The sequence below is a fragment of the Chelonoidis abingdonii genome, chromosome 24, assembly GCF_003597395.2.
Source record: "Chelonoidis abingdonii isolate Lonesome George chromosome 24, CheloAbing_2.0, whole genome shotgun sequence".
In the NCBI taxonomy this organism is placed as follows: domain Eukaryota; kingdom Metazoa; phylum Chordata; order Testudines; family Testudinidae; genus Chelonoidis; species Chelonoidis abingdonii.
The window spans coordinates 16,592,252-16,605,344 of record NC_133792.1 but is presented as its reverse complement, the minus strand read 5'-3'; the positions used below and the strand labels follow the sequence as shown (position 1 = coordinate 16,605,344).

Here is a 13,093-nt window from a genome sequence, read left to right as displayed (position 1 = left end):
CTGCTTGACTTAATTAGTTGCTGTGCATTTTGCAAAATTATAACAATGCGGACATACTGTCAGAAAGAATAATAAAAAAAACGAATAGAAACAGGGTCAGCTCTGGATCTGGTTTTCCTCAGGCCTGTGAGATTCTGGGTGTTGTTTCTTCGAAGGCTTCTCCCCAGCCACCTCCCCCGTCCTCCCGTAGAGCGCTCCAGTTCTCTATTGTTGCTATTTACATGTAGATCCCTGGGCTAGCCGGGTCGCCCCTTTCCCAGCGTGGCTAGCGGTGGTAGCCGCTCCTGCTGCAGGGGCTAGTTGTTCTTGATCAGCAGCAGTTCGCCCTGCCCGAGGTAGGGTCCCATCCCGGTGCCCGCCCGCGCCCCGGGGCGCGGTGCTAGTGGCCGGGAAAAGGCGGGTGGGTTTGGACTGGAGCCCCCCCGCGCCACAGCTGCAGTCCTGGGGACACCGGGGTGGGGGTGACAGATGTTGGGTGCTGGACTTTGCCTGGGCTCTGTGCTGAGAAGTCTGCAGAGCTGGGGTGGGGGAGCGGATGGCGGGGGGGGGGGGCTAGGACCTGCTGCAGACTAGGGGCTTTCTCGCCCCCCATGTGCCTCCTATCTCACCCCCTCCCCCGCCCTTTGCACGGGAAGGGTCGCGTGCGCTCGGACGGGAGCTGTGCAAGGTTGGCTGTGGGGGGTCAGAGGGGGCGGCACAGGGCTAAGCCTCGCAGCCCATCTGTCAGGTCCCTGGGACGGGTAGCCGCTCCCAGCCTGTCCCGGTGACCAGCTGCTGGGCTCGCTGGCTGCAGCCAGATGAGCGACACTTTTAAAGGGTGGAAACAATCCATTTTCCGAAGCGATCATTTAAAGCACTTAGGCAATTACACACTTAAGATTAGCGTTAATAATTCACCAGGACCGCGGCTACCCCTGCGCCAGGGCTCCTCCACCCACCACCCCGCAAGGTGCGAGGGGCCGGGACATGGGGGAGGGGGCTGCCGGCTTTGCTCCCCACATGCCAGCACTGTGGCTCCGCTTGGGTTTCCCGTGGCTCTGGAGCTGATCTGGCTGCAGTATAAATCAGGAGTGGCTCTGGAGTCAGAGGGCCTGATTCCCCTCTGCCCATGGGTAGAAATCAGGAGCGACTCCCTTGAGTCAGGGACGAGTCTCCTTTCTCTGACACGGGTGTAAATCAGCGGTGACTTCTCCTGAGTTACAACCCAGCAGAATCAGGCCCCCTCTTTGAGCGGCCAAAATATGTTTGCCTGTGGGTGAGAATCGTGGAAACTTCCTGCCCCCTCCCCATTTCCTTTCCTTTCTCTTTGGCTTCTTTGATCAGCCAGAGTAAACGGCATAAAAAATCCCGCGAATGGCTGGATCTGCTTGTTTGTAAAGAAGTTTATTTCCACATTTAAAAAAAAGAGAGAGAGAAAGAGAACCAGAGTGTTTTGTTTTTCTTTTCTGATCTCTTTAAAGCCGAATTCTCTTTCGCTTCTTTTCCTAGCGAAGTCCAGACAGGAGAACCCGGGAATACAGACTTACAAGAATCACTTACACAAATACATCCTCAGGGTTCACAAATAAATAATTCATATACATTTTGCACATAAGTATTTACAATTTTTTCTTAGTTACATACTTTTGAGCACTCTTGGATTAGCATGAAAAGGCTCCTCTTCCGCTACGGAACGCTGCGATCCGACAGGTCGGTGCCATGGGGTGAGTGCCGAGCTGTTCAGTATGGATCGGATTAGGGGACAGATGTTGTATGTTTCATGTCAGCACATCCGGGCCATCCCCCTACCTATCCCGATTCCTGCACAAGTAGACTTGTTCCTTACAAAGGCCAGGCCCGGATGCCCTAGCGCAAAGCCCGGCATGGGGCTGGCAGAAAGGAGAATGGATAATACGCCTTTGGGAACAAACAAACAACAATTCGAAGCCATGCTCAGGTGAGCTAGTTTATTTGCAAATATCTTTGCCTCATCCTCCAGCCCTTGCTCAGGCAGAAACCACTGAAGTCAGGTGCGTGTTTAGCATGAGGGAAGTCTGTCTGTCTTTCCAGGGAGTTTGTTTGTGACAGACACACATTAAAAATAATAATCCGACATTGATAGCTAGCGATCGCCGCTCTGTACATAAACCATCTCCCATCCCATGCCCTGGGCTCACCGTTGGTCAAGTGGAAAGAGTTAATTCATGGTGAGCACGGTGCTAAGAGTACTGCAAGGAACTGGAAACTCCAGCCTGCCCCGAAGTTAGCAAGGAGCTAGTCCTGGCGGTGAACTAAATCTTCAAGCCGCCATATAATTGGAACGCAGTAAATTCTTTGAGTGGAAACAAACCCGGGGTGTTTTTAACCGTGTGTCTCTTACACACAGAACCCTCCTTTCCTTATTGAGCCTTTCCAATGTAATGTATTTTTGTTAATGGCTTATCAGATTAATTCAGTTCCTCTCTTCAAACTAACTTCGCCTGAAAGAGGAACGTTTCTTAATTCTGCAATTTGTGGAGATTCCTGATTGATTCGGTCTCTGTGTAGCCTCGGACCCGAAGTCTCCTTTTTGTGTGTGGCAAATTTTAGTGCTAGAACGCGGGGGAGGGGGAAGAAAGGCCTCAGTGGGCAAAAAGATTTTTAAAAAGGCCGAAAAAACTGTGCGCGGGCGAGTGGGAATTATACACCGCGAGGCGGTTTAATTCTGCCCCGTGTTTTTAAGGCGGAGGATATTCTGCACTAGGGAAGTGCGCTAACAGGCTCTGTGTCCGGGCGATCTCACACACTTGTCTATTCGTGTGTTTCCTCCGTGTCCCGACCCCCCATATCCCAGGTCCTCCTCCCCCGGTTTTGAACAGACGCTTTCCCTGAAGTTTGAATTGTTGTTTGTTGGGTTCCCTTTCTGCGCTGCGAGGAAGGCGATCTCTCACCCCTTTCCCGGTTAAGGAGCGCTGACCACTAAGCGCAGCGAAAGAGCACGCGCGCAGGATTTTAGCGCAAGATGAAAGCGAGGGCGCGCAAGGTTTTAGCGCAAGATGAGAGCGCGCGAGGTTTTCGTTTGATGAGTTTTTCCCTTCCAAGTTTCTCTTGCTCCTTTAGGGTGAACGATGATTTTGTGTGGTGGCGAGGCGGGGGCTGAAGTGCCAAGGATCTGGCCCGCCTCCCCCACCCCCCCAGCTCGGTGTACAGTTTCTGATGGTCAGGACGGTCTACGCAAGGGAGCAGAGGGGGCCTCTTGGCTTCCTTGGCAGCGGGCTTTGCTGCGGAGTCGGCGCTTCACCGCGGTTGAGCTGCTCGCGGAAGGACGCCTGCCAGGGGGGGCAAAGGTGGGGGCGGCTCGCTACCCCCCTGCAGTCCGTGAATGAGGATCCTGGGTACCAAAGGTCTCTGCAAAGCCGGGGGAGGGGCGCTGGGGCCCCGGTACAGATAGAGGGCCGCTCCCGGATCCAGGTTGGAGACCAAGCTCTGCGGGTAGAAATAGGGAGATGGGAACATTCGCTGGAGGGCCGAATAATTTCCAGCTTCTGCCAGTAGCTCCAGTCCCACCGCTGTCTGCCTCTTCCACTTGGTCCTGGGGAGGGAAGCCAAGATACGCGGGTCAGGAGAGAGCCAACAGGTACCGAAAAAACAGCCCCGCGAGCCTAATGCAGAGCCGAGGGGGCACCCCCGCTCCTCCGACTGAGCAGAAGTGGCCTTCCACGGGCAAGAAACCTCAGCACCCCTCCAGCTACTTCAGAGTTTGCAACTCTCCAGCCCCGCTTCTCCCAGGAGCAGCCAAGCCCCTTGAGACCCATGCAGCCCCTCCTGCAGTCACAGGTGGGAGAGATTTGCAGCGCGCACACTTGATATAGTTCGGGTGAAAGCTGGGGAATCTCTCACACACAAACACGCCTGTGCTGGACCGCAGGACAACACAATCCTTTGACGATTGTTTCCAGAACCCAAATAATCTTCCCGCAGCTATTATCTTCCCAGCGGCCAGGAACCAGTGGGGACTCGCTGGATGTTGACTTTGCGAATATTAACGTGAAGTGGAGGGGGAGAGGAAGGGTAATTGACAAGAGTATTAATTGCCCGCTATTTGTGCAAGCCCAGGGTACTATGTTAGAATAGTATGTTAGCAGTGTCATGCGAACTATGCAGTGCGCGCATGTGTATGTTTTATCACATGTTGTGATCATGAGATAGGTATTATTATTTATTAGTTACTCACAAGGATATAATGTATCAGATCGTATGTCTGATACCATTTGCCTGAGCTGGAAAAATATCTCCAGGTAACTGGTCTCAGACATACTCTCTGCTATATTGTGTGTAATAATAATGTGTGATCACAACACATGACAACGTATAACTGCACAGAGGGTGATCTTTAATGATTGGAAACATCCATCTCTAATTTGCCAGCTCAGGCAGGTGATTATCTATCTGTGTTATCATATATGATGATCACATGCTAAGACAGAATTACACACACACCTGAAAAGACAACACGGAGGCCGGTGGCACCTTAAAGACTAATAGATTTGTTTGGGCATAAGATTTCCTGGGTAAAAAAACAAACAAACAAAACCTCACTTCTTCAAATGCAACATACTCCTGAATAGTTCGGCACTGTCTGCACTCTCAGACATTGGGATTCTTCGTGGTTTCTAATCAGGGTGATGTGAAAACTTTCACACAAGCACCTGAACATCGCCGAAACCAAATTAAAGCTGTGTTTAAAAAGTTCAGATTTCAGAGGAAGCTAGAAAGAAGATTGAATTTCGTGCAAGGTCTTTTGGAAATCTGGAGAGAGAAATAGCACCTGAGATGTAGCAGCCTTAGGAGTTTAATTGAAACCAGATAAATAAACCTAAACGGGGAAAATAAACTCCCACAAGATTTGTTCATGTCCCCCACAAAAAAAATTATAAAAAACAAATGTTGTGATCAGTTTCTAAAGTGGCGATATTAAAGCATTGATCAGAACTGATTTGAGAAATGCCCACACCAATTTCTCTCGGGGGGGCGGGGAATAGAGAGAATAAACTATCCCTAGCTGGGAAATTTTACGATTGTCCTTCGGCTGTAAGGAAAGCGCGGCCCTTCCAAGAAACACGAGAGTCCAGGGTGAAGGCGGGACTCACTTTTACCAGGCAGCGGGTCACGCTGAAAACCAGGCGTGTCTGCCGCTCCTTTTGCGGTGCTGAAGCTGATTCGCAAAGCACTGGCCGGAGCAGGGGTCGGAGCCCGGGACCAGCGCGTCGGGGAGGGCGGCGCTGGCTCGGCTGGGCGCATCAGACGTCTCGAGCCTTTGCCAGTTTTGTCGCTGACGCGCTGGACCTATTTCCACCATTCAATTATTCATCATAATAATAATTGTGTAATTACTGTAACTGCCGTTAATTATTGATGCCCGGGATTTATTATTTATGGGCCGATGTGTCGTGCAGTTGTGCTGATCGAAAAGCGCGTTTCTTCCTTTTTCCTGGACGGTTGTTTGGGGGGGGGGATTCTTTGGCTTCCTGATTGGGGGGCTGGAAACAGGAGCCCCACAAGGATAGCACCGGGGAGGGGGGCTGGGAACAAGAGCCCCACAAAGATAGCACCGGGGAGGCGGGGAGCAGGAGCCCCACAAGGATAGCACCAGAGAGAGGGGGGAGCAGAAGCCCCACAAGGATAGCACCGGGGAGGGGGGAAGCAGGAGCCCCACAAGGATAGCACCGGGGAAAGGGGGGAGCAGAAGCCCCACAAGGATAGCACCGGGGAGGAGGGGAGCAGGAGCCCCACAAGGATAGCACCGGGGGCAGAGGGAGGCAGGATGCAGTTGCGGTTTGTGTTTTGTTTTTTAAGCAAGTAACTTATCCAAAGGAGAGTAGAAAGGCCCGTGTCCCGCGGCGTCGCCTGGTGTGAACGGCGCTATGGGGCTCTCTGCCTCTCCAGGCCCGTGTGCCTATGGCTGGGCGGCTCATCTTCATCCTCATTATCCAGCCCCGGGGGGGGGCGGGGTCCTGCTTTCACGCAGACCCCGGTATTGTGACCCATTGCATCCCCCCATGTATTCACCCCGCCGCTGTTTGGGGGCAGGGCTCCCAGGCCTTGCATTGTTCATTGTGATTTTCTGAGTCGGTTCTAGGAGCTGCCAAGCTTGGGTGGCCAAACTGCCTCCTACTGCTGGGTCGGGCCCGATCCTGCGCTGCTTTAGAGACCCCTTGAAATCAAGAGGGGAGGCGGGGGGCGTTCATGCAGGGTTACCCTTGGGCTGCCCTTCGGGAGCAGAGTTCTTGAGTAGGAAAGTGACCCCGGAAGCTTGTCTGTCTGCACCTGGGTCAGATTCGGTCCAGGCAACCCCCCGCCCCGGTTCCTTGGCGCCCAGCCAGGCTGCTGGCCGGTACACGGTGGATTCCCTTGGCTCTTGCTCGGAGGGGATTTGTTTTAAAGATAAGGGTCGGTCTGTCTTCTCTTGTTGCTATTTTTAAATCTGACAAAGCGTAGGCGTCCAGCGGCGTTCGCAAATCTCCGCTGTTCGCTGCCACTTGGCTGCAAGCAGCGGGCCGCTTTCCCCCGCCCACCCCCTCGGGCCTGGCTTTGCAGCCTGCATTCAAACCTATTTCTTTACCTAAGCCCAATAACACCGCGCTGCAGCTTCTGGCCCTGGCTCAGCACAGCTGCCTTAGCCGCTCTAGCCTGGGCCCTGGCACCCCAGCTAACTGTGTTCCCCAGCCCTTCAAAACTTCCCGTTCGGATGCGCTGGAAACCTGGGGGCTTTCAGGGACTCGCTTCAAAGCCACTTCCTAGTTGCTGGGTTTGGGAAAGCCCTGGTGCATCTCTGCGGAAGACGCCCTGGGCCCAGAGGCTGCCCCCAGAACTCCCTTGGGTGGGCGGGGGAAACAGGGAGATTTGCGAGTTGCTGCCTTTACCTTCTGTTCTGGTACCACGTTTTCACTTGGGTGTCAGTGAGGTTGAGGGAGGCCGCCAGCTCCATCCTGTCCTGCACGCTCAGGTATTTCTGCCTCTCAAAGCTCCGCTCCAGCTGCGCCAGCTGGTGATCGGTGAAGGCGGTGCGGGCTTTGCGGGGCTTTTTCAGCCTCACCGGGGGGCTGTCCCTGGAGCTGGAGATTTCTCGGTCCCCTTCTTCTTTCACTAAAGGGCGAGGGAGGAAAGAATGCACATGGTATCAGGACAGGCAGAGGGGTGATCCAGAGCGGCTCTGGGCTGCTTCCTTGCATCTCTCTCTCTCACACACACACACTCTCTCTCTCTCTCTCACACACACACAGACACGCACACAACTTTCTGCCCTGGCTATTGTTTTGCAAATACAAGCGGGCGAGTCTGCCCTGAGTTTTGCCTTTTCTCCTAGGCCCTGGTGTTCTGTGATCACTGCTGCGGTTTGGCTCGGCGAGGCTGGTGATGGGATGCAAAGGTCACGGCGCGTGCGGAATGAAGGTAACGCAGAAGAAGTTGGAAAAAATAAGAGCCAATGTTAGGCATGACCGGATGTGAGAATAGTAGCCAATGGCACATGTTTCGTTTGAATACCAGAGATGCAGTTCAAATAGAGAGAGAGAAAATTCCCGGGGGAAAGGCGCATATATATCTCTCTTTATGATACATCTCGGATTGACCCGGCTTTTGTCTTTTAGTAAAAATCCTAATTTTTTAAAAAATAATTCTCTTTGATTGAGTTCCTTTACATTTCCTCCTCCGCTGTCCTCCGGAGTTTCCCCATCCCCCCCTAGCTTTACCCCAGTCAATCCAACCAATGTTATTGCAATGATGGATTGGTTTATTTTTGTACAGGAAAAATCAAGTGTGGGGGAATCTGGATTTGCTGACCATAAAGTTGAGCAGCTGCAGATTCCTTGTTAGCGTGGCTTGTTATCACTGCCTACTTTTTAAATTCATGTCATGCTTAAAAAGAGCCACTTTTCACTGACATTATTGTTAATATACTGTAAAGAAATGCATATCTCTCTGAATAGGGCATATGGCGCACAGATATATGACAAATAGAATTCTTAAAGGGGTAGAAAGAAATATTTGAGAAGGTGCTGTGAGGACATGTTTTTGCGATGATTTAACGGTTAAAATGCCTAATGAGATGTTTTAATGATAGTTCATTCATGCAGGAAAGTCTGTGTGTTTCTATAATATACACACAAGCAGATCAATATATTACAGAGACGCTGATGGCTAGAAAGAATGATTTACACCAGAAAGAACGATTTACACCAGAAAACATCTGCACTAGATTGGAGCATCTAAGCAAGAAAAGCTCTGTTTTTCGCCCCCGCTCCTTAAAGAGATTATGTAACAAAAAGCTTCAGTTTATATAAATTGGCTGCATTAGGTTTTTACAGGGGTTTATAGTAAATTTCATTGTGGAAGGTTTTAGAAGTGACAGGGCTGTAGTTGAATGCGAGTTGATTTCTCTCTGTAGGAAGACAATAATCCGGTTAATTGAGCCACCAGGGAACGAAACCCTTCAACCAGAAATCCAGAATCTGGCAGACCAGATAGAGACCAAACCCACTGAATAGCTCTTAAACATGAGTTTCTGTTTCATTTATTGGCGAAACAAACACCTCCCCCCACCTTCGCCCCCTCCAAAAATCAAATCAAATCTGGGCTGGTGGAACCAGTAGCCTGTGACCTCTGCAAAGATGATAGTTTGGAAAACACCCTTTCAACGGAATCTTCACGATGTTTATTTCAGGTCTCAGGGTGAAGCGATGGGGGAGAAACTTTGGGGGTTATTTGATCGGTCATTAAAGTTATTGTGGATGTAGCTGGATTACCTTAGACGTCCATTGGAATCAGGGGGGCAGGATCTGAGTCAAACACTTCAACATTATTAAAATCTGGACTTCGAAAAAAGTTAATTGGTAAAAAGAGAGAGAAAAAATGACAGTTTGGAATCGATTGTTCTCCCGGCTTCCCAGAAAGCCCTGTTTAGCTACTGACCTTCCCTTTGGATTTCAGTCCAAGTGAACACAAAACAGTTTCTCTGATTTCCTCTACAACTAGTCAACACATCTCCAAAAAATGTTTAGCCCATTATTTAGATGAGGTGCGGAAGGTAAAATAAAACACCTTCCTTAACAGCTATTGTTAAGGGCGTTTTTCTTATACACATCAGGATTTTTTTCCCCACCTCACTTAAAAAAGTTCCTGGCTTGGCCACATCGAAACTCATGGGAAGCGTTTGTTTTTCATCTGGCCTCAATCCCGAAATCCTAAGGAGCAAAGTGTCCCTGTGCGTTTTAAACCAAAATCTCCCCTTGAACTCGGTAAACTCTGCCTGGAAAGCTATGGCATAACAGAGCTCTCGGTCCTTACTCAGGCTTATTTCAATCCATGGGAAAGACTGACTTAAAAACGGAGTAAGGGGCCCTATCTTTGGGATTGGGCCTTATATTTTTAATCAATTAAACAACTAGTTGCTTGTTACCATTTGATGCATTCAATGTTTTTCCCTCCAGCTGTACTTTGTTCGAATGTGAACACACAAGCTACGAGTTTCTGCTGGCAGGGAAGGGGAAAGCTGTCCTTCACTGCGGACTCCCCATTGCACTGGGGAATGGCTGGTTAGTGCTGGTTGCCTTTTATTAATCAGGATTATTCATAATTATTATATATTATTTAATCGCTCACTATGAAATGCAATTTGTCAGCTCCCACTTGCAAGCAGCCTGGCTGTGCACGGCTTTGATAAGAAATATTTCATGGTAAAAATTGGTTTGAAAAATTTCCTGTTGAGGATCAAATCTCTCTGTATAGTTTATATTTACTGCTTTAGGGGAGTTACAAGCGTGCACTTATTTTTCAACCTAGTTTCTTTCGCAGTTGGGCAGTTTTGAAAAAGAGAGACAGGATTTACAAATGAAGGGGAAAAAAGCTTGTAATGCTGAGTTCCATTTGATCACCTGCCTTCAAAAGACTGGAGTCCATTTCTGTTCTTTCCCAGCCAGATATATTTCACTTCGGCGTATTGTGCGAGGAATGAGAATATAAAACGCAGCTTCATTTGGGCATATTCAAAAGTTTCCAAAATCTGATTGGTGTAAATAGTTTTCTATCTCAAATATATTTGTAAAGAGGCACTTTTGCCTTATTAATTTAATGTTTAGTTGTTGCTGTTGGGTGTTTTTATCTGATATAAAACAGAGGATGGGAATGAATTATAATCAAAATGGTAAGGTCGATGGTGAAACATTATTAAGAATGATATAAATAAAGAAGCAGCCAAGCAAAGAAGATCGTAGTTCTCCGCTTCCAAGGAAATTCAGGCCTGTTTTTACCACCTCCTTCTTCCTTTCTTTCAAACACCCATAAACACAATATGCAGAAATGAGGCATGTCTGCAGCAGAAGTCTTTATTGCAATCAGAGCGGCGCAGACTTCAAACGGCCGCTTTGAAATGATTTGATCCCTTGTGGACTTCGTGCAGAGGTTAGAACTAGCTATTTGTAATGTTTCCGCGTTAAAAGTTCGACAAGAAAGTGCGAGAGACCGAATACACTTGCAAGGAGACACCACCATCAGACGCATCCGGAGGAAAAAAACAACCCACCGGGGTTATAGAATGTCCCTCTCAATAACGTAAAGTTAAAACCCAGTCTCCTGCTAGTGTTTTGCACTAACTAGGATTAGAAGAATCTCTTTCTCTTTTCACGGTGGAGTTTACCCACATTTGTACAGCATGGTAATAGCCGATCCTTCCCGAACGAATTGGAAGTGAAATTAATTCGGATCACCCCGAAGTTATTTCAGCAATGCCGTTATTTTAAAAACCCTGCATGTCTAAAAGCGAACGGATACATCGAAACGGGGGGCAATCATTTCTTTCGGGTTCTTTTAATCTGTAAGTAGTTCGAAAGCAAAATCCCACGAGTCTAAAGGTTAATTCTCTCTGCGCAAGGTACTAGCCAATTACCCCCTGAAAATACAGAATGAAATTGCTAAAAGAAAATCTATCAATGGAGTCGTTGGGCATGTACCGCTCGTGTGATTCATAATTATTCAGATCTTTTCGGGGCAAGCAAATTCTGCGGGTTTGATCTAAGGAGCCGGTTCATTTCTATTTTTTCTCCCCAAGTGATTTTAATATTCCTCAGTCCGATGCTATAACCCTCACTCCTCACCTCACTATTTAAAGTTCCGTCCGATTGTTTTCAACTCAAGCTTTGGGAAGTTTTCATTATTTATCCCTGATTTCTGGACTGTCGGCGGCGGGTGTAAAGAATCAGGCTTCCACCCAGCCACAACCTACGGGATCAAGAGCAAATCAAGATTCACTCCCCGCAAGAAATAACAGGGAACCAAATCGCTCCCCTTTCTTTTCCCAGAGACAGAGGCCAAGCGCTTTCTTGGAGGGGGAAGGGAGAGTGCAGGAAATGTCCAGCTCTTTAAAATGCTTTCACAGCAGAGCGAGGAGTGAAGAGAAAGGCTGGAGGGGTGTTTTGAAGGCAAAGCCGGTGGCAGCTCTACTCGCTAGCTGGGGGCAGCTGGGGCTCTCGCCTCCCTTCGGTTCTTACCTTTGTACTCCGAGTCGGACGAGGCGTTGCTGCTACTTTTGTCCATTTTCTCTCGAAAGTCCTCCCCGGGTTTGGCAGGGATTCGCCCCGCCGGCTCCTGGCCGCTCTGTCCATTGGTGCTGGAGTAAGGCGCGCAGGCTGCCAGGGGCTTGCAATCGGCTAGGATGTCCCTGATTAGGAAAGACGAGGTCACTGTTCTGGATTGGGAAGGAGCCGAGCCCTGCCCCGGCTGGAGGTGAGATTCCAAGCCCACGGCCACCCCTTGCCGGGGGGCCACCGCTTCCAGGCAGTCCTTCCCCGGCGAATGGGGAGACGGGCAGCCGCTGCTGACTTCAGAACCGGGGCTTAGTTCCAGGGGGGACCTGCAATCCCCCATCAGAGGGTCTCCTTTGGGCATCGCCGGGCTCCCCGCTCGGTGGGACAGGATGGAGTCGATCCCAAAGCCGTTGGAGCCTTCCATGGCCAGGTTCGTCCCCCAGCCCCAGCCGTTCGCTCACACCCGGCACCTTCAGGCGGACATAGGCTGGCAGTCCGGACCTGGCGGGGGAGAGTGGGGCTGGGGCAAGGCAAAGTTCAGCCTGGGATCCAGGGGGCCGGTTGAGCAACAATCCCCGGTGGCGCCGTGCATTAAATCCAAGGCTCAGCGCTCCTGCTTCAGCATCCCAGCCAGCTGCGTTCAGGGGGAGAGACAGACAGACAGACAGACAGACAGAAAGAGGAAAAGGATTAAAAAGTCAAAGTTTGCTTGGGGGACCCCCCCGGTCGATTTAATCCTAACTCCACCCCCCATACATCTATCAGCTCTGAACTCCAGCGCCCGCAGGTTGGATGGGGAGAAGGGGGGAAATCGATCTAACGCGGTTTTCAGCGCCGTAACTAGTTAATGATTCAAAAATCAATAGGGGGGGAAGGGAAGGGGGGAGGGGGCGCCCTGCCAGCACCTCGGCCCGATCCTGCTTTGGAGATCAATAACCAGGCTGGTCCAACGACGCAAGGCTGGATGGAGATTTCAGCACCTCTGAAAGCGCCTGGCTGCGCGGCTGGGAGCGGCTGCACCCATGGTGTCGAAGCGGTTGGGTCGCCCTCCTGCAGACGGACGGGGCGGTCTGAGCGCGGCTCGGTTTCAGCACCTTGGACAGAGGCACCGGCAGGCTGGACCCGCCGGCTCCGCTAGTGACACGTTCCCCTTTAAAAAAAATGAACTCGTGGCACTTAAGTTTGGGTTTCTTCTTCTGCTTCTTTTTTTAAGGGGTCAGGGCCACGTGTCTGAGCATCCGCCCTTCTCATTGGCTGCGGTGCTTTTTGGGTGATGTCACACACTGACTGAGAAACCTGATCTCCTTTCAGTTTGATTAAAAGAGACACTGAATTAATTACAGCCCAGATCCAACTGTTTACAGGCAATTTCTACCCTGTTTGCTTTCATTACGCCGCTGATGAAGCTCCAAATGGGGTTATTACCAATAGGGGGTAGGCGTGGGGTGAAGTGTGGGGGGTTGTGGTTTTTGTTTTTCTTTAACTTTTGCTTTTTCCACAATTAGCTGAATCATTAGTTCCCCTCACGCTGAGAAAGCTTTTCTGCTTGTTTAAAA

At 50.1% G+C, this 13,093-nt stretch overlaps 1 protein-coding gene across 2 annotated transcripts; it reads right to left on the bottom strand.

The window, feature by feature from the left end:
* Window positions 1-2,794: 2,794 nt before the first annotated feature.
* BARHL1 (BarH like homeobox 1) lies at window positions 2,795-12,692 on the bottom strand. Of its 2 annotated transcripts, XM_032779273.2 has the most exons (4): window positions 12,443-12,692; window positions 11,502-12,171; window positions 6,882-7,104; window positions 2,795-3,550 (listed from the first exon to the last, which is right to left on the bottom strand). In XM_032779273.2, exons 2-4 carry the CDS (start codon window positions 11,959-11,961, stop codon window positions 3,256-3,258), a joined length of 978 nt encoding a protein of 325 aa, XP_032635164.1. In that variant the 5' UTR covers window positions 11,962-12,171; window positions 12,443-12,692; the 3' UTR covers window positions 2,795-3,255. The 2 variants fall into 2 exon arrangements, with proteins under 2 accessions (XP_032635164.1, XP_032635173.1); XM_032779282.2 differs by lacking the exon at window positions 12,443-12,692 and having other exon boundaries at window positions 11,502-12,200.
* Window positions 12,693-13,093: the final 401 nt, after the last annotated feature.